The following is a 21,962-nucleotide window of genomic DNA, read 5'->3' as shown; positions in this document are numbered from 1 at the left end:
GATTGAAGTCTTTAATTTTGGATATTGCAGGGAAGACAGGCGGAACTCGAAATGCAGTTGAAATATGGCAAGGATGATCCTCAAGAGTTGCAGTACAAAAAGTATACTGCGTGGCTTTGGTGAGTGTGTAATAATTTGCTTCTTGTTACTGAGCAGTGTGGGCAAAGAAATGTAAAGATGTCACAGGCAGAATATGACATGTTGTGAACTGTAATGTGAGGGGAAAATTACAGAAATGGCCTTAAGTGTCAGGGGTTCAGTGGGAACAGTATAAAGTAACAAAGATTTTAGTGTGTCCCATGGCTCAATATGTTATTAATTTTTCAGAGCTTACGTACAATCTAAGAGATTTGTTAAAAAGTCATATCCCCTACAAATGGTCTGAAAACCATCAAACATCCTTTGAAAAAGTAAAACATGCCATTTTATCAGCACCTTACCCATGCAATTTTGAACTCAGTAGTAAAACAATCCTTACAACAGATGCAAACAACAAAGTCTTAGGCGCAACTCTATCTCAGATCATAGAGGGTAAGGAAATAAATGTAGCTTTCACCTCTGGGGGCCCTTAGTAAGGCAGAATCTAACTACTTGGTAGTGGAAAGAGAAGCACTAGCTTGTTTTTGTACTATTACACAGTTCAGATACTTTTTATGGGGCATACACTTTGACTTTCACACAGACCACAAACCCCTTGTTTACATTGTTCTCAACAAAAGGGTCTTACAGAAGCATGCCCAGTATCACCAGATGGATTCTGGGACTAGAACGTTTCTGTTTTAGAATATGTCCCTGGCAACAAAAACACTGCTGCTGATTTCTTATCTAGAGCTCCTTTAGATATAAAGGAGGATTTTGAAACACATGAATATCCCATCAGGATAATTAGTAACTCTTCCATCACAACTAATGAAAGGAATACAGCTTTATCAGCAGGATGATTCTTTGGCAAAACTTAAATCGTATGCAAATAAAGGTTGGCCAAGCAAAGAAAGGTAATGTGGATGATGAAATCGAAGGTTATTAGGAGGTAAGATACAAAATCAACGAATATAATAATTTCTTGTGCAGAAATGACAAAATCATACCCCCAATGAATCTAAGAAGTAAAATCACTGACCTTGCCCATTAAGGTCAGTTGGGCAGAAGCATGACCAAGACAGGTGTTGGAGATCAGTATTGGTATCCTAGTGTGGATTCTATGATAAAAGTAAAGATCAAGGATTGCTCAATATGCGCAAACAGTGACAAATCAAGAATAGTCCACAAGGTCCCTATTTTACCAGTATCCATCCCGACTAAACCCTGGGAAAAATTAGCTCTTGATATAATTCGACCTATCAACATGTCAGGAGTGGTAAAGCCTTTTGCATTTGTATTAGTTGATTACCACTTGCATTGGATTACAGTGAGAAAGGTTCACCAAACTACAACAGTCTCACTTACTACATTTCTAAAAGACTCATTTTCAACAGAGGGTATACCAGCTACCATGGTTACAGATAACGGTGTACAGTTAACTTCATCAGCAATGACAGAATTTCTCACAATTTCATCCTTGTTCACCAGAGAACTGCTTTATATTGCACACGGGCAAACAGTTTAGTTGAAACGATTAACCGTATGGTCAAGGAGTGTATCCAGCTGGCTATCATAAACCACTTAGATGCAGAAAATGCTATCCAAGTAATGCTATGGGCTTATAACACTACACATAATTCCATTACTAATATATCTCCATTCTCAGCATTAAAAGGCAGGAAACCCAGCGCCAAAGTATATCCTTCATGGTTGGGAGGAGAAGACAAAATTGAGTACAACTTCTCGTCAACTAAAACGAAATCTGTCTACACCAAAATAAATATAAAATATATTATGACATCTAACATGGAACAAAATATCAACCATGGAAGGTGGGTGATTGGGTGTATGTAAAAAAAAAAAAAAAACAGTTGGGAAGGTGGGAACAGGGTAAAAATATTTTGAACCCATGCGTATTGCTGACATCAAACAAAATGTGGTTGTCAGCCTGGCTGATGATGGGTGATACCCTGAAACCAGTCCCAGGATGCTTGTTTCTGTTCCAGGGAGGACCTGGCCTGGTAATTGGAGCTGGACTGTTCCCCTGGGGAACAGGTTTAAGACTTACTTGCATATGGATGGACCCAAACTGGAATGGCATGGCAAGCAAAAAAACTGATGGATTAAACCCAGATCTGTGACTTGGGATGAATGTTTGATTTGCTCTGCATTCCGTCCATCATCTGTTTTTGCATTTGTCCCCCCCAAGTGGGAAGGGTATGCCCAGATGTGGGTCCCGTGCTTGCTATGCCACCAGATTCAAGCTAGCCTGGCTGATGAAGGGTGATAACCTGAACCTCGTCCCAGGAGGCTTGTATCTGGTCCAGGGAGGACCTGACCTGGCAGTTCGGGCTGGACTGTTCCCCTGGGGAACAGGGTCAAGACTGATTTGCATATGGCTGGGTCCAAACTGGAATGGCATGACAAGCAAAAAAAAACCTGATTGATTAAACCCAGATCTGTGACTGGGGGTGAATGTTTGATTTGCTCTGCATTCCATCCATCATCTGTTGTTTTTGCGTCATGGATAATGGCCAATGCTAGAGCATGGATAGGTTTATCAAATAGATACCGTCTTATAACCCCAATGGGAAAAATACCTTTGAAACCCATTGTGTAATTGAGGACACAAAGACAAGTAGAAAGAGGAGGTTACATAAGAAGAACAACTGGTAGACAAAGCCATGCTCCTGCATGTACATGTACAACTTCTTAGGAATTTATAATGAACTCATCTTTAGCTCTTGCGTTAAGTTATACGTGTTAATATTTTAGAGGCGTATTTGTGTGTTCATTTTTGTTCAATATGAAGGTACAGCAAATATTTTATCTAGTTGTTTTACTAGATGGGAAGATGTGTTGTAATGTATAAAAAGTAAAAGTAGTATGTTCCTACTCCCCTCCACCCTTAAAATGTTAGTACATTCCATCAGTTGCTTAGGAGCTGGACTTAGAATGTTGGAGTGGAGGTCTGAGGAAACTCGAGGTGGAGCACTGGATACATGAATAAAGGATACTAGTTAAAGGAGAATTTGTCTGCATTATAACAATTAGCTTATTGCAGGGGTGTCACTAATAACATCGCCAACTGACCTTAGACAACCCTTGGTTCTTTCAGCCCTCCTATTATCGTGCTATAAATCATGATTGTCATACCATGTGATATATTCACACGGCAGATACATCTCACCACTCGAGCATAGTAGCCTGGTGAGGAAATATAACTGTTCTCGTCATACTCCTCCTCTAGGAACATGGATTATTTTGCTAAACAGCAACATACCATTTAGGGCAAAGGCCAAAATACAGAGTGACACTATTTGATGGTCTGTAATGCCTAGAGGTTAAGGCTCTAAGTTTCCTGAACATTTTCTCCCAAAATGTTGTGGGTATGACTTTCGCATCTCCTAGCACCCCATCTCTCAGAAATCTGGTTGGAAACATTAATGCTCTAGTTGGGGACTCCTGTGCTATGAGCAGGAGATTTCCAATGTATGCTCTCTTGATACTTAATAGACACCCCTCTATGAAGATCTCTGCATGCAGACTAACAGCACATTTATAAGATTTCAATTGGTAACTTTTGATATGGTTGATGTTTAGAGGGAGAACAAAACGTGATTTCCTTTTATACCACCAGCGTCTTATAGTAGGTTAGACTCATTTTTTATGCAAATTATCATGACCCAATCCCTCTGAACCTTGTGCCCATGCCAACGCTCCCCTTACGTTCCCAACCTTTTCAGGGGCTCCTGGCAGTACCCGTGCCAGTGCTTCCCTCATAGGCCCAACCTCCTCAGGTGCTCCAGGGAGTACAATAACTACTGTATTTCAAGTTTCATGAGATTCTCCCTGTGCCTTCTGCTCTGGAGCTTGAATGGGTCTTGGAAGCCAAGGCAATTGATGCGGAGGCAGAAGAGGATCTGGTAAGAATTGAGAGTCCGATGAGGTCTGGTAACTCTGGTGGGAACTGCAGCCATGTTTGGTGTGGCTTTACTATGACTGCAGGGCAGACAAAGTCATCTATCGATGCCAGGCAGATCACAAGAGCTAGTTACTCCCAGAGGTGCGGCAAGGTCTCTTCCACACAAGTGGAGAGCCTTGGTTCGAACTCTTTGCCACAGTGGAGAATGCCCAATATCAGCAGTTTTATGTGTTGGAGTTCCCAAGGTGCCTTTCTCCCGGTGACATGTTCCACCTTTGAAAGGACTTGGACGCCTCTATGCCTTCCTGACAATACCTCTCCTGAGTCCTGAAGGTTATCAAGACGGGCTGGGCACAAGTTATCTTAGTGGCACCCGATTGGGCATGGAGAGTATGGTATCTAAAGCTCATGAGCACCTATCCTCCAAGCAGCCTGCCCCCCCGGGAGGATCTGCTGGTGCTACAGTGGGGCAGTGTCCTGCACCCTGACCTCAGCATTCTCCACCTTCGTGCTTGAAGAGTCAGCTGTGAAGTTGAACACTTTTGACCTTCCACTGGAGTTGGTTGATGACATCTTGGCAGCCAGCGTTCCCCAATGAAAACTGTAGGCACCTGTTGTTGTGATACATTTGTGGTTTGGTGCGATACATGAAAGTTCAGCCCCCACCAGGCCAGGCTATCTAATGTTTTGTTGTTTATTTTGGCCTTGCCCAGCAAGGCCTTGTTTTGTGTACAGTTAAAGCGTATGTGTCTATTGTTTTGGTCTTCTTACATTTAGCGGACCAGCCTTCATTATTTAAATCACCTGTGGTGATGCATTTTTTAAAATGACTCCAACATTTGTTTCCTCCTTCTCTGTTTGTTATGCTGCAGTGGGATCTTAAACATGCAAAAGGTGATGGGAGGAATGCTTGCAATTTGTCTAAACACTGGCAGCCGTTGGAGGTAGCATCCCAACCCATCATTGTTTAGCTCACTATGGCACCTAAGTTTGGATCTAGTTATAAGCAAATCATCCTTGACCCTACTCCTCATGGGAATAGTCCAGCTTGAACGGCCAGGCAGGGTCCTCACCGAACAGAACACAGCAATCTAGAACCTGTCTCTCCCTGATAAGGACTGATCAGCCAGGTAAAGCTTGGTGCCAGTGGCACTTTGACCCCAGGGCCCCCGTCTGGACATACGCTTGCCACTTAAAAAGGTGGTACATCAAACACACAATAGGTAATTGGAGGTTTAGGCTGATTTGATTATAGCTGAGGTAGCATGGTGAGCAATAGAACAGTGGGTTGAGATACTACCCTGAGCGATTGCCAGTGCTTAGATACATTGCAAGCTTTCCTCCCATCATCTTTTGTGTGTGTTTGATGCAGTGGGATCTTAATCTGGTCCTCACATACTTGATGTGTACTCCCTTGCTGAGCTTCTACATTGTTCATTCAATGTCTTGTTGATTGATCAATCAGCTGTTTATGGGGTTTGCAAGATAGAAGGGCAGTTTTGTGCAGAAGAGGACCCTCTCTACCAGTCTGTTGACATGTTGGGTTCATGTCCTGGACATCTGTCAAGTGGCCACATTGGAGTCTCACCATATGTTCACAAAGCACTGTTGTCTGCACAGTCAGGTTCTTTGAGAGAGGCATTTCCCCTGGTTGGTCTTACAGGCCTTATCGGCTTGAGGCAATTGAGAGACCCACCCAGGAATAGTTATTAGTTTGGGATATGTTCAGAAAGTTAGGAATGTGCGGTTAGAAGTCTCTATCAGAAGAACAAGTTGCTTACCTTTGGTAATGCTTTTTATAGTAGAGACTCTATTGAACCACAGATTACTCATTGACCCGCCGATCCTCTCGTCCTGTGAACTGAGTACTCTCCATTAAAAAGATCCCACATTTAGGAACAAATTCAGGGCAAATCTACGTGGTGCCACCCAACAGCACATCTAGGTACCACTATAATGTTTCTGGATCTAGTTTGCCGTCACGGGAAGTATTCTAAAGGTGAGTAAACTGTGGGTCAGATAGAGAATTACTGAATTAAGTAATTTGTTCTTCATTCCACCACTAACTTCCATACATAAACTCTAAATGTCCTGGACACCTCATATCCATAATTTCATTGTGCCTCAAGCCAATCCTGTTCCCCTTTGTGATGGCCTCTAATCTGTATAATTGCACTGTAAAGTTTTCCTACTGCAGCCCAAAACCTTTCCATTTTTATCTCCCCATTCTTGGGAATGAAGACATTCCCATTTCTTTAACCTCTGTTCCTGGTGTACTCCTTCTTTGCCCTTAGAGTGCACAAATATCCTTCTCCGAGTTAACCCATTCTCATAACCACCCTTTCCCCTAGCTCTTAAATACATACCAACTTTTCGTCCTTGTCTGCACCTATATCCACTCTTCTTTTTCAGCCTCACAGCCTTTAAGGAAAAAAACACTAAAAAGACTATTTTAGGTAGAATTTCTTCTCATTTGGAAGAACATGCTGCCTGGCTGCCTCTTTTCTTTTTCTCAGTATATCAGCTGTTACTGTCATGGCCATATCCTCAGACCTCCCATTCGCATATGGTGAACTTTCTATCATCTTCTTGCCCATCCCACTTACCAGACGGTTCTTATTCTCAGAACAGATTTAATTATAAAGCAGCACCTGCCTTCCTGCACAGGTTCATGGAAGAAGCCAGTCCTTTATCAATGAAAACAAGTGTATGTTTTACATTGCTCTTTCTGTTTTCCATATCATAAATACAAATACCCCAACTTTTCACGCCACTTCTCCGAAATTAGCTAAATCTGTCTCTACACTTTAATGTTGCTCAGGCTTGAGATCCCTCTTTAAGTTGCAGTGACATCCCTTGCTCAATAGCCAAAGTTACTCTGTAATTGGGGTTGCCCTCTTTTCTGCTTCTAGAGCTAACCCATGCAGTCTTCACCACTGTGAGCACAAATTGCAAGATCTTTTGATATTTTGCCAAATTGCGTTATAAACGAGGGGTTGCAAACCACTCTTAATTATTGAAGTTCTTTTTGATGCATTCATATGGAAGGCATTTCCACTTTGGTGTTTAAGCCCTTAATGACCCAGGCATAGGATAAACATGAAATGTCACTGATACGTTTCACTGCATCCTCAGGATGAGGTACCGTTTCCCCTCGTGCTGAATCTTTTTGATCCCTAGCATGAAGAAAACAGATTTGGTACCAGTGACTTCAGGGTCAGTGCTAAGAAAGAATCTGCATTGGGCAGGGCATTTCTTTCACCAAATTTTCTCTTTTTAAATCTGAAATGCCATTTACTACTAGTAATGAAAGTGGAAGTTGTTCTGAAAAGTAAGGAGGATGCCTCCTTCGGTAAATTAGAAAGAACAGGAGTCTCTGTGATTTAAGAAAAGTATTGGGCTCTCATAGAGGGTGAGGAAAGAAGGTAACATGAAACGGGCCGATACTCACATACACGCCAGGGCAGCATTCTGCCAAGGCCCATATTGCCCATTCTTTCATGTACCCATCTCGCTGTGCCCTGAGTCGCAACCAGACTAGGGCTCTCCCGACTGGTGCACATCTGTCTTTGAGAGCCTTCTGGAGGTTGATTGAAGGTTAGGGCATGAACCCCTGCTGTAACATTTGTCTTCCTTCAGCATTTAAGGTGTAGGTAGAATCTGTGCTTTCTATTCTAGTCATCCTCCTCAGTCTGCTTTTCGCCCCTTTCATAGCTACGGAAGGGGTGCCCAGCCACGTCAGTTCCCTTGCAGCCACTGTGCCGTGCATACTGCCCATTCTTTGCTTGGCCGGAGATGTGGGATCCATCACACTCGTGGATCAGAGAGCCAGCAATGTAGCCAGTCCGCCGTCCCCCCTGCAGCTGTCTCCAAACCTCCTTAGTCTGACGATTCCCCACCAAGGACCAGTCAGAGGCAGGATCCACCATCACCTGCTCCGCAGGCCGTCCATCATGACAGAAAGTTGGTTTTTGCAGACAGTCCGAAGGGGCTATTTCCTTCCCTTCAAGACTACCTCTCCATCCATGCCACCATCCCGTGATCAGATGACGAAGGTTCACTTGGCACTTCTTTGAGAGGAGGTTATGGTTCTCTTGGCCAAGGGAGCCATGGAGAGGGTCCCTGTGCCAGAAGTAGGTCATGGTTGTTATTCCTGCTACTTTCTGGTACTTAAAAAGGACAAAGGCCTCCGCCATATCCTAGACCTTCGGTTCCTCAACCTCTTTCTTAAGAAGAAGTTCAGAATGCTCATTCTGGCTCAGGTTCTTTCTGTCCTGGACCCAGATGATTAGATGGTAGCTTTAGACTTGCAGGACATTTACTTCCGTATTCCCATCCTTCCTGCCCACCGGTGTTACTTGTGGTTCACATTAGGCCACACACACTTTCAGTTCACTGTGTTCCCCTTTGGCCTTACCAGAGCCCCTTGGGTGTTCATCAAGGTGATGCCGGTGGTGCAGCTTATCTCCACAGATCAGGGGTTTCAGTCTTCCCTTATCTCAGCGACTGGCTGTGGAGGCAAGCATGCCCCAACACTGTTGTCTCCCAACTACAAAATTCGCAGGGCTTCACTATAAACGTGCCAAAGTCACACCTGACTCCCTCTCAGATGCTCCGTTTCATCAGAGTTGTTCTGGACACAGTGCAGGTTCGGGGATATCCTCCCGAATGATGAGTCCAGGATATTCAGGCCATGATACCACTGTTTCAGCTTCTATCTTGGATTTCAGTGGGACTGATTCTGAGGCTGCTGAGCCTCAGGGCCTCATGCATCCTGCTGGTGACACGTGCCGGATAGCATATGAGGGCTCTGTAGTGGGACCTGAAGTTCCAGTGGGTGCAGCATTGGAAACACCTCTCAGACATGGTCCAGAACCCGGAGGGAACTGCACAAGATCTGCAGTGGTGGCTAACGAACCGCGATTGGATCAGAGGCAGATCCCTCTCCCTTCCTCAATGAGATTTGACAGTAGAGACAGATGTATAACTCCTGGAATGCGACGCCCACCAAGCAGAGGTGGAGATCACAGGCATCTGGTCTCTGGCGGATTCCAGACTCCACATCAACCTGTTGGAGCCCCAGGATCTGACTAGCATTGAAACCATTTCTTCCCTCTCTCTAGGGGAAGGTAGTGAAGCTGTTCACGGACAACACCACTACTGTGTGGTACTGCAACAAGCAGGACGGGGTGGGGTCTTGGACCCTAGGCTAAGAGGCACTCCGCCTCTTGACATGGCTGGAACAACAGGGCATTTCCCTGGTGGTTCAACTTCTGGCGGGATCTCTGAACGTCGAAGCAGACAAACTCAGGTGACCGTGCATAGCTGATCATGAATGACATCTCCATTCAGAGGTGGCTCAAGGTCTTTTTCAGCAGTGGGGGGAGCCTCTGCAGAGAACACAGAATGTCTGTAGTATTGCACATTGGAGTTTCTAAGACAGCATTCGCTCTGCAACGCTTTTAGTCTTGAGTGGAACTCAAACCTCCTGTACTCTTTTCCGCCCATACCACTTCTGCCCAGACTTCTCAAGAAGATCAAGGACTACTGGGCCCACATAATCCTTGTGGCTCTGGACTGGGCATGGAGAGTCTGGTATGCCGAGCTACTGAGCATGGCCATTGATCCTCCCATAAGACTGCCCCTTCAGGAGGATCTTCTGTCGCAGCAGCAGGAGAGGGTTCTTCATCTGAACCTGTCCAGTCTCTGCCTTCTTGTTTGGAGATTGAGCAGCGGCAGTTGACAGCTTTTGACCTTCCCCCTGAAGTCTGTAATGTAATCTTCGCAGCCAAGCACCAAAAACAGTATACATCTGTTGTTGGAAGACATTTGTGGCATGGCGCACAGACAATTCTGTTGACCCCCCTCTCTCTGACATTTTGTTGTTTATTTTTTCTCTGGCCCAGCAGGGCTCTGTGATGGGCACTCTGAAAGGTTATTTCTCTGTTATTTCTGGGTTTTTGAGGGTGCTTGGTCGACCTTCTTTGTTTAACTCTCCTCTTGTTAACAGGATCCTTATGGGTCTTACCCATATGTTTCCTCCATCCCCATCATTATGCCCCAGTGGAATTAGATTTTTTTTCCTGACATTCTTAATGTGCGCTCCTGTTGAGCCTTTTTACAATTGTCCCTTAAGGCTTCTAACACTAAAAACGGCCTTCCTTGTGGCCGTTACATCTGCCTGCATAGGTGAGTGAGCTGCAGGCATTGTCGCTTAAGCCGCCTTACCTTTCCATCTTTCCTGACAAAGTGGTGCTTCTCACTAGGGCTTCCTTTTGGCCAAAAGTGATCACACCCTTTCATGCAGGCCAATCTATCAATTTGCCTGCCTTTTATGCTCCCCCTCATCCTTCTAAGGAAGAGGAGAGACTCTACCACCTGCACCCAAAAAGAGCGTTTGAGTTCTACCTTGATCGTATCAAAGAGTTCTGGGTGGATGATCAACTTGCTGTTGGTTATGTGGGTGTGACGAAAGGTTGGGCAGTGCAGAAGAAAACCATCTCCAGATGAATCCTACTCTGTATTAAAGTGTGCTACACACTTGCTAAGAAGCAATACCTCAAGGGTTTGCCTGCTCATTCTACCAGAGCTAAAGCTGCAACCAGTACGTTAGCTCACGGAGTTCCAGTCATTTACATCTTTCAGGTGACAACATGGGCATGTCTTCGCACATTTACCAAACACTACTGGTTGGACGATCAGGTCAGAAGGCCCGTTTGCTCCTGCAGGACTTTCCAGTAAGATCTTAGTTTGCAGGCTCACCTCAGGGGATGGTATTGTTTGGGTATCTATTCTAAGGCAAGGAATGTGCAACTAGATGTCTCTATCAGAGATACAATTTACTTACCTTCAGTAACGCCTTATTTGGTAGAGATAATATCTAGTTAGCCATCTGATATAGGCTGCAGGCGCTGTGGAGTCTGGCATGGGTCAGCCCAGGGTGGATTCTTGGTCAGGAGCCCTGGGGAACCTTCACTGGACTGGTGGGCCATTTGGACTTGGGTAGGGGACGCTGGGTGCAGAGGTGGTCCCAGGTGGCAGTTTTGTGGTTCCTCAGGCAGACCTCTACTTCTTTGGAAGTGGTTTCTTTTGGACAAGTCCGCTGTCCACGGGAGTTCCTGTTCTTTATGGAAGGCAGTCCTATAAAGGCTTTGGAGGTCGCTGGGCTGCAGGAGAAGTCGTCTTCTTGTGCAGGTTCTTTGAAGGCTGCAAACAGGCCGTTAGGGCTAGGGCCAAATCAGTGGATGTCTTCAGTCTTCTCTGCTAGTGCGACTTCGCGGAGTCTGGCTCTTCTTAGTTCAGAAGGAATCTAATTCTAGAGTTCTGGAGTGCCAGGTGGTAACCGCGGGGCTATTTTCCTTTAGGGTGACTACACCCTTCCTATGACCACTTCCTTTGGGAAGTGGGCATAGCCCTAGCTCTAACCCTATTGGCTTAATTCCTTTCATGTAAGATGTAGGAATTTAAAACGTAGTGTCCACTTAAGCTCATCCACCCTGGGGGAGGAACTGGCATGAGGTGGGCACTCCTCCTAATTTTCATGCCAGTCCTGCTGCCAAATGGGGGTGAGGAACTGGGGGTCGGCCTCCTCCATCATTTGGAGAGGCTTGGGTTCCATTTCAAAGGTGTTAAGGCCTTTGAAACTCCCTGCCCTGGAATGTCTACCAGCCAGAGAGAGGAGGCCACATCTCTGCCCACAGCAGGCCTTTGTTCTGATCCCTCAAGAGCATTGGCTCTCCCCTAAGGGGGGGCAGAATTTGTGAGTGCCCATGCAAGGAGTTGGTAGGAGGCACTGCTAAGGTGTATGCATTAATAAATCTATCACTGGATTCAGTGATGGTTTATTAATACAAGATGTTTGATACCAAACATCCCTGTTATCAGTGAAGCCTTCATGTAGCTAGTGAACACGTAATGACCAGTGTCCAGCACATGTACTTAAAATGGCATCAATGTCCGCTTATTATGTCCGAGAATCGACAAAGACATAGTGAGGGATATGTGCTCATGCAGTTATGCCCTCACATGTAATATAATGCTCCCAGCATTTAGGACTGGAAGGCCTGCCAGAAGAGTGACCTAAATATTTTGCATGCATTGCAAAGGGGACAGGGCACACACGCTGTGTGCCATGTAGGGTTTTCATCTTAGTTCTGCACCAAGACACTCGGGTCCTAATTTCGACCTTAGCGGTCTTTTGAAAAGACCGCCGAGGTACTGCCGCGCTGAAGACCGCCAGTGCAGGCGGTTTTCCGCGCAGCGTATTATGACTGCTGGCAGCCCTCCGTCCTTTTCCGGACGGAGAGCCACCAGCAGCCATACTGGCGGTCGGCCGGGAAGTGGAGGCTGCCCCACCTCCACGTCATCAGAACACCGCCCACCGAATCACGTCCCATGATTCGGTGTGGCGGTGTTCTGGTGACGGGGTGCTGGCGGCGGAGCAGACCCCATGGATCCCGTCCCCTCCTGGAGGATCACCGGACCAGGTAAGGTGATCGTCTGTTAGGGGAGGGGGGTGTTGTGTGCGTGCATGGGTGTGTGTGTGTGAGTGTGAAAAGTATATATGCTTAAAACTTGCTTCGGCAGTATTGTATCTTTCACAGATTCACATGCTTGAATCTTCCCCGTCATCAGGGAGGGAGTTCTACGGTAACAGTACTATGAGCAGTGTTGAAGCATTAGAATTGAATCCTTATAGAAAAACAATAGACATTGGTAGCAAATCCACATTGCTGTAAAGCATCCAAACTTCAACCAGTCAGAACAGAGACTCTGAATCAATCCTCACCTGCAGAGCCATACCTCAGATTCCTTACTGCACATAGTGTGTTAGGGAGTCTCCCCTAGCTCTGCTCAGTCAATCAATCAATCAGTCGAAGCATTTGTAAAGCGCACTATTCACCTGTGAGGGTCTGAAGGTGCTGAGGAGGAGGGGCTGCTATTGCTCGAACAGCCAAGTCTTGAGGTGTCTCCTGAAGGTAAGTAGGTCCTGTGTCTGTCGTAGGTGGGTGGGAAGAGTGTTCCATGTCTTGGTGGTGAGGTGAGAGAACTATCTGCCACTGGCGGTCGTTCTGTGGATGTGTGGGACGGTGGCAAAGGCAAGATCAGCAGAGCAAAGATGTCAGGTTGGGGTGTAGAAGGAGAGCTGTTTTTTGAGGTAGTCTGGTCCAGTGTTGTGCAGTGCCTTGTGAGCGTAGGTGAGGAGTTTGAACGTGATTCTCTTGTTGACGTGGAGCCAGTGCAGGTTTCTCAGGTGGGCTGTGATGTGGCTGTGGCGGGGGATGTCCAGGATGAGGTGTGTGGAGGTGCTCTCTTTTCTGGAGCTTGGCCGTGATTCCTGCGTAGAGGGCGTTGCCGTAGTCCAGTTTGCTGCTTATGAGGGCTTGGGTGACCGTCCTTCTGGTTTCAGTGGGGATCCGTCACAGTGTTGCTCATTTCACCTTTTGACCTGACAGCTTTCCAGTTTTGAAAAGCCCTTCAGAGGACACCGGAGGTACAGAAGGAAATGTGCTTGGTTTATTTATTTTTTCTTCATCATGTCTGAGGGTTCCAAAAAAAGGCTCTTCAGGCCTTATAGATACTGTGGCAAGTCGAGGCTTTTCTCAGAAGATCCTCACAAAGAATGCTTCTACTGTTTATACCGTCAGCACAAATCCAAAGAGTGAAAATATTGCTGCACCTTTTCAGCAAAGACCCTTTACTACCCTGAAGCCAAACTGCTCTTCTGGTTACAAAAGGAAAAAACAGCACTCTGATTCAGATTCTGACTTTGAGGAGAGAGGCCATTCCTCCTCAAAAAACGAAGAGAGAGGCCTCCGAGTATTCAGTTATGAAGGCAAAGTCTCACTCCAGGGAGACCAGTGAGGAGAGGTCTAAAGTTAAGGAGCCAGTTGGGCCTTCTACCTCACAGGCACCTCAATTGGCCACCATTTCCTCTGCGCCTTCTACACCTTTTGAAGAACTGCCGCCATTGAAAAAATCTTGCCAACGACCACCACCTCTTCTTCGTTGATGAAGACAGTGACAGCGCCATTATCGTTGTCGACGAGATTGTCTCTGACAGCGCGCATGTTCTTGCCTACAGCATCAATGCCAACTTTACCAGAGATCCTGCAGTTGACGAAGATTTCTTCTGGGGCTTCGTCATCGATGAGCCTGTCGACGAGCACAAAAACATTTTACTAATTTCTTCATTTTTGCCTCTAGACTTCTCATATCTCTCCATTCCGACCAGTACACTTGCTCTAAATACAAGAGTCAGGAGATGACGGAGCAAAACTCACCTGTCATGCTTCCAGTATCATTGGTCATTACCTTCACTTAATGATTAATGATTACTATAAGTGTTTTCCAGATGCTAATACCTCGGACAAGCAAACACTGATTGCGCAACCTGCTCAAGTGGCTGCTTCAACTTCTAGGAGTCAGTCTTCCTTACAAACTAAAGGATAGCCTGTGTTGCCCTCAATTACTATATTGGATGCAACTTACCGACCACAATGGTTCACCAGCCACTCGAGGAGGGTGAAATTCAATTTGATGCCAGGGACCAACCTGAATGGGATGATTGTGCCACTTCTGGAGGCTTGACAATCTGGATCAGAACATCACTTAACTGTCGTATATTGCAGCTACCCACCAATTCTCCCGACCTGTTAGGTCTTCGTCAATCATTCGGGCCTGACACTGTTGTGAACATCTTCAATATCTACACTCGAGGGGTCGGGGGGGGGTCAAGTCTCCAAAACCCTTTGTGTCCTGGCAGCCCTCTTGCAAAACTGCCCCCGCCATCATAAAACCATTGTGGCAGGTGATCATAATGTCACATTCGAACCTCTTAACTGGGATGATCCCCGGTCCACAGACGAGGAGGATCGAGTTTGGTCTTTCTCCGCCCTGTCCATTCCACCCATCAAGAGTTGGACGCAGGTCGCTGTCCAAGTTAAGTCACTGACCATGGAATTTGGGCTCAGGGCATTAAATGGTAGAACTAAATCAGACGCCAAAGGCCATCACACATTCAACAAAACCAACCACACCAGCAGAATCGACTACTGTCTATTCGACATAAGATTATGGCCCCTAGTCATCGACATGACGATCATTGAAAGAACTGAAAGTGATCATAATCCTCTCTCTGTCCACACGTTCGCTTTGGGCAACCACTCGCCCATGATTAACTCCTCAGCAGCAGCACCAGAGGGTATTAGCCTGGTTAACGGCAAACGACACCTAAAGTGGGACAAGGTTGCGGCTCGGCACGCACTCATCAACGCAGCTAATAACACCCTAAAGACTACATTAATGAACCTAGAGGTGAGTCCCGCAATCACCTATAAGGAAATAAGTTTAATTCACACCTCATGCTTCAGGAATATCGCAGCCCACTTCTCAGTATCCACAGCCCATGATGACAAGAGACCCAAAGGTGAGCACCGCTGGTTCAATAAAATGTGCCAGTCCTTAAATAAGCACTTAATCGAAGCTATCAAATCCAAGGATGCCACCACCATCCGCCTAGCTAGAAAGTCCTACAAGTCAGCGATACGCAAAGCCAAGCTTGACCAAGATGATAAGTGGTGGACCGCACTTAGCGACGCTGTGCGCAAGAGGAACTGTAGTCAGTTCTGGTCCCTGGCAGCACGAGACCCAGAAAGCAGTGGACTGAACATTACAACCAACATCGCCCCGAAAGACTGGGCAGACCATTTTAGCAGGCTGTACTACCATGACAGCCCCACTCCTGTTCACATGGACCCCTGCCTAAACACTTCTTTAGCACCCACCACTGAAGTGCCCCAGCTGTTCTCTCAAAGTTACATAACATATTCCTTAGGCACCATAAAACGTGGCAGGGCCCCCGGCTCGGATGGTGTTCCAGCAGACCTGTTCTCAACCGACCTTGCATCCTGGTCAGGATACCTCACCATCATAGCGAGCGCAATAGCATCTGGGGCGCCTATCCCTGAGTCCTGGAAAGGGGCTTTTGTTGTCCCGATCTTTAAAAAGGGTGACAGATCACTCCCCTGCAACTACAGACCTATTAGTCTAATTGACTGTGTGCAAAAAGTCTTCTGCCACTGCCTCTTGGGAAAGATCGAAGACTGAATGAATGAACATGATATCCTTAGTCCCCTCCAAGCGGGTTTCCGGAAAAAAATATCTACCACTGACCAAGCCCTCAGGTTCCTATTTTTATACTGGAAAACAGTGCTCATTGGTAAAGGGAGCCTTTATGTAGCTTTTGTGGATCTAAAGTCAGCTTTTGACCTAGAACCTCGCAACAAACTATGAGACACTCTTTCCCGAATGGGAATCCCGGGGCACATCCTAACACTATTGATACGGCTCCACGAGGACAACTACGCACGAGTCAGGTGGGACAATAAGGGGCAACTAACTGATAGAATCCATGTATCAAGGGGTGTGCGGCAAGGGTGTGTCCTTGCCCCGACCCACTTCTCTCTGTATATCAATGAAATCGTCCCCTACCTGCTTAGAATGGAGTCTGACGCACCATCACTTGGCACACAAAAAATCCCTGTCATGCTCTTTGCAGATGATACTCTCCTGATATCTAAGACCCCTAGTGGACTAAGGAAACTCCTCACGTGCTTTGAGAAATTCTGTTCAACGCGGGGACTTGAAATCAATGCCTCTAAAACAAAACTAATGGCCCTCAATCCCCATAGATCTTTTAGAGGGAAGTTTACACTATAGGGCACCACACTTGAGAAGATGGGCATTTTCAGCTACCTGTGGATAGCATTGACATGTCTTGGAAATCACACATAGGAAAACGAGCCTTAAAACTAAAGCAAACAACAGGGGTACTATTAAAAAACTTTCACCTCTCGTATACAAAACCAATTCGTCCGGCAATACATATATACGAAGCCCAGGCTGTGGCCTCAGCACTTTACGGGGCTGAACTATGGGGTTACGCTAAAATCCAAGACATAACCATCACTGAAAACAACTTCCTAAGAAACCTTGTGTCCCTCCCTCCAAGCACTCCACTGTTCCCCCTTTTTAAGGATCTTGGCATAAAACGCATCGGTCATAAAGCCCGCCTACGCCCTCTACTGTACTGGCGGCGTCTCTGGACTACCCCAGAGCTTGAAACCTTTACTGAAGCCCTGCAGGTTATTTTAAAAGTTGATCACCTTCACAGCATCCCCTGGCTACGATACATCAAGGGGTCACTTTACTCACTTGGGCTCAGTGAACTCTGGAATTCACCAACCACCGACGTCTTTCCCTCGAAAAGCGAACTAAAGAAACTATATTGGCAAACAGCAGATCACGAAGATCTAGGGGCCGCACTTCACACTACATTATCTTGTGACTTTGTTAACTTAAAAGAGACATGCAAGTATGAGGCTTTTTGGGACATAATCACGGTCCCAAGGGAAAGGAAACTGTACTTTCAGTTCCGTATTGTACTTTTCACCAGCCGCTGGGCACACAAAGAATCAGCCGCTTGTCCAGCCTGTAAAGCCCCCGTTGAGAACCTCCCTCACGTCCTTTTTGCCTGCCCCGCGTACACCGCCTCACGCAGGAAATGGCTGGCCCCGGCATGCAGACTGCTGGGAGTCCACAGCTCTGAAATAGCCCTGCGAATCCTCAGATCAGACACTAGGCCAACGCTAGTGATCGCCGTTGCCAAGTTCCTCGGAGCTAGCTGGATCGCTAGAGGGAAATTTTTATCTGCTTAATGGTTCCAACAAGACTGTCCCTTCACACTGTGTGAGTGTATTTTATTTTTATTCCATTTTAGCATTATTATATGGATTGTTACATTTATTACTTCGTGTATTTATTTTTATTTATTGCTGCTATGTGCTTTTATGGCTCTTGTAGCCAAAATAAAGTTCCTTTGACTTGACTTGTGGCACCATTACCGGACTCTCCTATTCCTCCTCCGGCGGATTCACCTCCAGCAGACATTGGAGAATTTCATGACATCTTCGAGAGAGCATGCAAGTGCTTTGAACTTTCGTTCCCAGTGAAGCAAACTGAATGTTCCTCTATGATTTTATGTCAGAGGCTCAACGATCCACAAGAGACAAACCTGCTTGTGGACTTCATTTGGCAGGAAGGATTAAAAGTGATAAGGACTCTGGCCTCTACCCCAGCGGCTGTCCCCAAACTAGATAAAAAAATATAAGACCCCTGATTCCGCTAGTACATGTCTTATTAGGCCGCCTAGACCGGTCTCATCATTATGCAGGCTGTGCAGCCTGCTCTGATCCTCCGGACAAGGAAGGCCGCAGGCTGCACAATATTGATAAAAGGTTCTCAGCCATGGCAGTGATCTCCATCAGGGCCTACAATGCTCTAGCCATCCTCTGTAGATATGACTGCCAGATGTGGTCTGATTTGTCATCATTCTTAGCATATCTTCTGCAGGACAAAAAGCAGGAGGCTCAAGACATACTACTGGAGGGTGTGAAAGCCTTGTCTGGGATTATCAGTATTGCCAATGATATCTCCAACACAGCTTTCTGGCAGATGGCAGGTGCAGCAGTTTTATGTTGCCAGGGATGGCTAAAAGTAACATCTTCCCATCCTGAGGTTCAGTCTGAAATTCTAGATATGCCCTTCGACTGAGAGAACTTATTTGGCATACACGTAGGTGAAGCTTTACAGTCCATCAAGACGGATACAGAGATGGCCGTTCTCTAGGCACCCTACATCAAAAAAGATTTCAGTCATTTTGGTGCAGAGGTAGAGGCCAGGTTTCGACCAGGCCGTCTTTGCCACAGACAAGATATCAACTTTATCCTCAGCAGGAATTTTGTGCTCCTCCCACAACCCAGAAGCCCTACAGGCCATCAGCAGCGGCAGCTTATGCCAGGCAACCAGTGCTTAGATGTCCACCGGCTGGAGGAAAGACCCAGGATGGTTGCAGTGGACAATGGTATATGATGCAAACCCCTGTCTCCTCAGTCCCATTACAATTCGTCTACTCTTTGTCCAAAATTTTCAATCAGTGGAATACAATCTTCCCCAACAGTGGGTGTTAGATGTAACCCAACAGGGTCAAAACCCTGGAATTTGTTCAAAAGTTTCCCATTTACCCTAGCTCAGATCCTCCCATTGCCATATTTCCATGCTATAGGAGGATATTTGATCGCTTCTCGTCAAGAATGTGATTGAGGAAGTTCCGCAAAATCAACACAATGTGGGATTTTATTCCAACTTCTTCCTCATCAAAAAGAAATCGGGAAAATGGAGGAAAGTCATGGATCTCAGACAACTGAATAAATTCATCGAGGAGCAGTCCCTCTGAATGTTATCACTGCAGGAGATCCTAAAGTTGATGGAAGCAGGGGACTATATGACTTCTCTGAATCTGTGTGGATGCATATTTCCATATCCCTGATGCATCAAAAGCACAGAACGTTTCTGAGGTTCGAGATGGCGGGTGCCATTACCAGTTCAAAGTGCTTCCCTTTAGCCTGAAATCAGCTCCCAGGATATTTATGAAAGTGCATGGCACTGGTGGTGGCTTTTCTCAAATGTTCAGGTCATCAGGTATTCTCATACCTGGGCGACGAGTTAAAAAAAGACCCCAAACTTCAGAAAGGAAGGCAATCAACTGTTTTGCTTTACTTCTGACTGAGCCAAGATATACACTGAAAGGAGTCGAAAAGATTCTCTGGAATGCACTTCCTAATCTGAAGCTTTTTGCAAGGTTCATGAAGGAAGGTTTGAATAGTAAAAAGTGTACTTTCAAAATGTGCAACAACAACGTAAGACCGTGTATAAAAAATCTTCAATCTATAAACAGCAAATCTATACATGCATGGATACAAACATTTATATTGATATATAGGTATATATTCATATGCAATGCAAATAAATAATAAAAAATCATCACCGTAGGGCCTGTCAGATGCTTCAGCTTTTTCATGCCAGCAAGAAGATGACCCTGTTCAACTGCGAGAAAGAGATCCTCACCCTCACAGGACAAGTGTCAGGCATTTGACGTCCAATCCTGACCGAGGTCACAGAATTCATCGCTACTGAGCAGGGCTACCTTTTTATATCTCAAACAACCATGGAAAGGGCCTTCCAGAAGAACCCCTCCTCTCAGAAGGAAATATTTAAAAATGCTAGCTAGTTTAGGTAAACTTTGAAAGGAATGCGTTGGGAATTGGTCACTATCCCAAGGCACCCCTCCCAAAGTCCTACCGTTCCCTGCCTGTAATAAACACCAGCTTGGTACGGTCTTATTGTACTGACTGCTTACCTCCTACATGTTATGTACCAGTCCTACTCTTCGGTGAGAAGGAAAACATGCAGAAGTAGAAAACACGTTGGACAACATGTTTGCACGGAAAAATACTTTAACGTGGCGGTGAAGCTAAGCTGAACACAAAATGGAGTCTAGGCTGAATACAAAATGGAATCTATAATCAGTGACCACTAAAGTGACAGTAGGCAGCTAAGCCAGGTGCAAAGTGTTGCAACACAACATCAGTGGTCAACACCCAAATAACATTACATCGACTCAGGCTTGACTTCAGCTCTTTCAATCTCTGGGTCTCAAGCTGAATAAAGAAAAATCCTCTCTTAATCCATCCAGGTCAGCAGTTTTTCTTGGCAGTTCTGAACACAGGAGTGCTCAAGACTTTTTCCCTCTTAAGAACGGATTCTATGTCTAAAAGCAGTTACTGAGGCACTCTCAGTAGGAAAGTGCACTTCTGTCAGGAAGTAGAAGTCCATGTTAGGGATGATGTCATCCTGCATCACATCAATCCAGAGCTGTCATCTCTGCATGCGTTGTCTGCAGGAGCAACTAGATGCTGAATGGATCCAGGCTCAAGGTTCCTTGGAGGAAAACCATTGTCATCACACTGAAAATGAAGGCTGCAGTGTTGTGGTGGACATTCATAGACAATCTTTTACAAGGACTACTGTTCCTTCCTGTTACACAGGTGATAATGACAACAGATTCCTCCCTAGTCGGGTAGGGTATTCATCTACAGGACCTGGAGGTACATGGAAAGTGGTCCAGTCAAGATGCTCAGTTGTACATAAACCTTCTTGAACTCAAAGCAGTGTTCTTGGGACTTCTGGCGCTTCTCCCCAGAATTAAAAATTCAGCGGTTTTAGTGAGAACAGACAACACTACTATAATGTTTTATCTCACAGAACAGTGGGCCACAAAATCTCAAGCGCTCTCAACACAAGCACACCTAATTTGGTAATGTTTGTTGGCCAACCAGATTTCTCTGAAAATCTAGCACGTTTGGAGAGCCCAGAACAATTGGGCAGATTCGCTCAGCAGGACTGACAGCTAATGTCACAAGTGGGAACTAAATCACCAACAATTGCATCAAGGTTTTCACCGCTGGGGTTCTCCGAACCTGGATCTGTTTGTCACTCATCGCAACAGAAAGTGCAACCTTTATGCCACCAGATATCCTCAACCGGGCTTATGGGAAAAAAACTTTCCACTTTGCATGGGCAGGCATGTTTGCCTATGCGTTCCCTCCATTTTCACTCATTCAGAAGGTCATTTGCAAAATGAAGTGCAAGCCTTTCCGTCAAATCCTTATAGCCCTGGTGTGGCCAAGGCAGCGTTGGTTCGCAGAGCTACTTCGACTATTAGAGGGTGCTCAAACACAATTTCAACCTGTACAGAATCTGTTGTCAACAAACAAGGGCCAGGTGATCCATCTGTACTCTGTTTGCCAGCCTGGCCTCTCACAACATTGAATTTAGTGCTCTTGGTCTTTGAGAAATGCGAGTCTATTTTGCAAAAGGCTCAGGTTGTCAGCAAACAAATGCTACTCCGCTAAGTGGAGAAGATTTTGTTCATGATGTTCTTCTCAATCTTATCATCCCATCTCCTCTGCACGGGAGCAGATCCTCCTGCATCCGTTGCACCTTACAAAATCGAGCCTCACTCATCTAGCCGCCATTTCTAGATTCAAGAGACGTT

The 21,962-nt window shown here is 45.8% G+C and overlaps 1 protein-coding gene across 1 annotated transcript in view; it reads left to right on the top strand.

The window, feature by feature from the left end:
* FOCAD (focadhesin) overlaps nt 1-21,962 on the top strand; it is a 1,081,710-nt gene that overhangs the window by 602,957 nt on the left and 456,791 nt on the right. Inside the window, exon 23 of the mRNA XM_069239095.1 lies at nt 31-119. Coding sequence (XP_069095196.1) covers nt 31-119 — 89 coding nt within the window. The remainder of the gene's footprint in view (nt 1-30; nt 120-21,962) is intronic.

The sequence above is a fragment of the Pleurodeles waltl genome, chromosome 1_2 (genome assembly GCF_031143425.1).
Source record: "Pleurodeles waltl isolate 20211129_DDA chromosome 1_2, aPleWal1.hap1.20221129, whole genome shotgun sequence".
Taxonomy (NCBI): domain Eukaryota; kingdom Metazoa; phylum Chordata; class Amphibia; order Caudata; family Salamandridae; genus Pleurodeles; species Pleurodeles waltl.
This window is presented reverse-complemented; position numbering and strand designations above follow the sequence as displayed.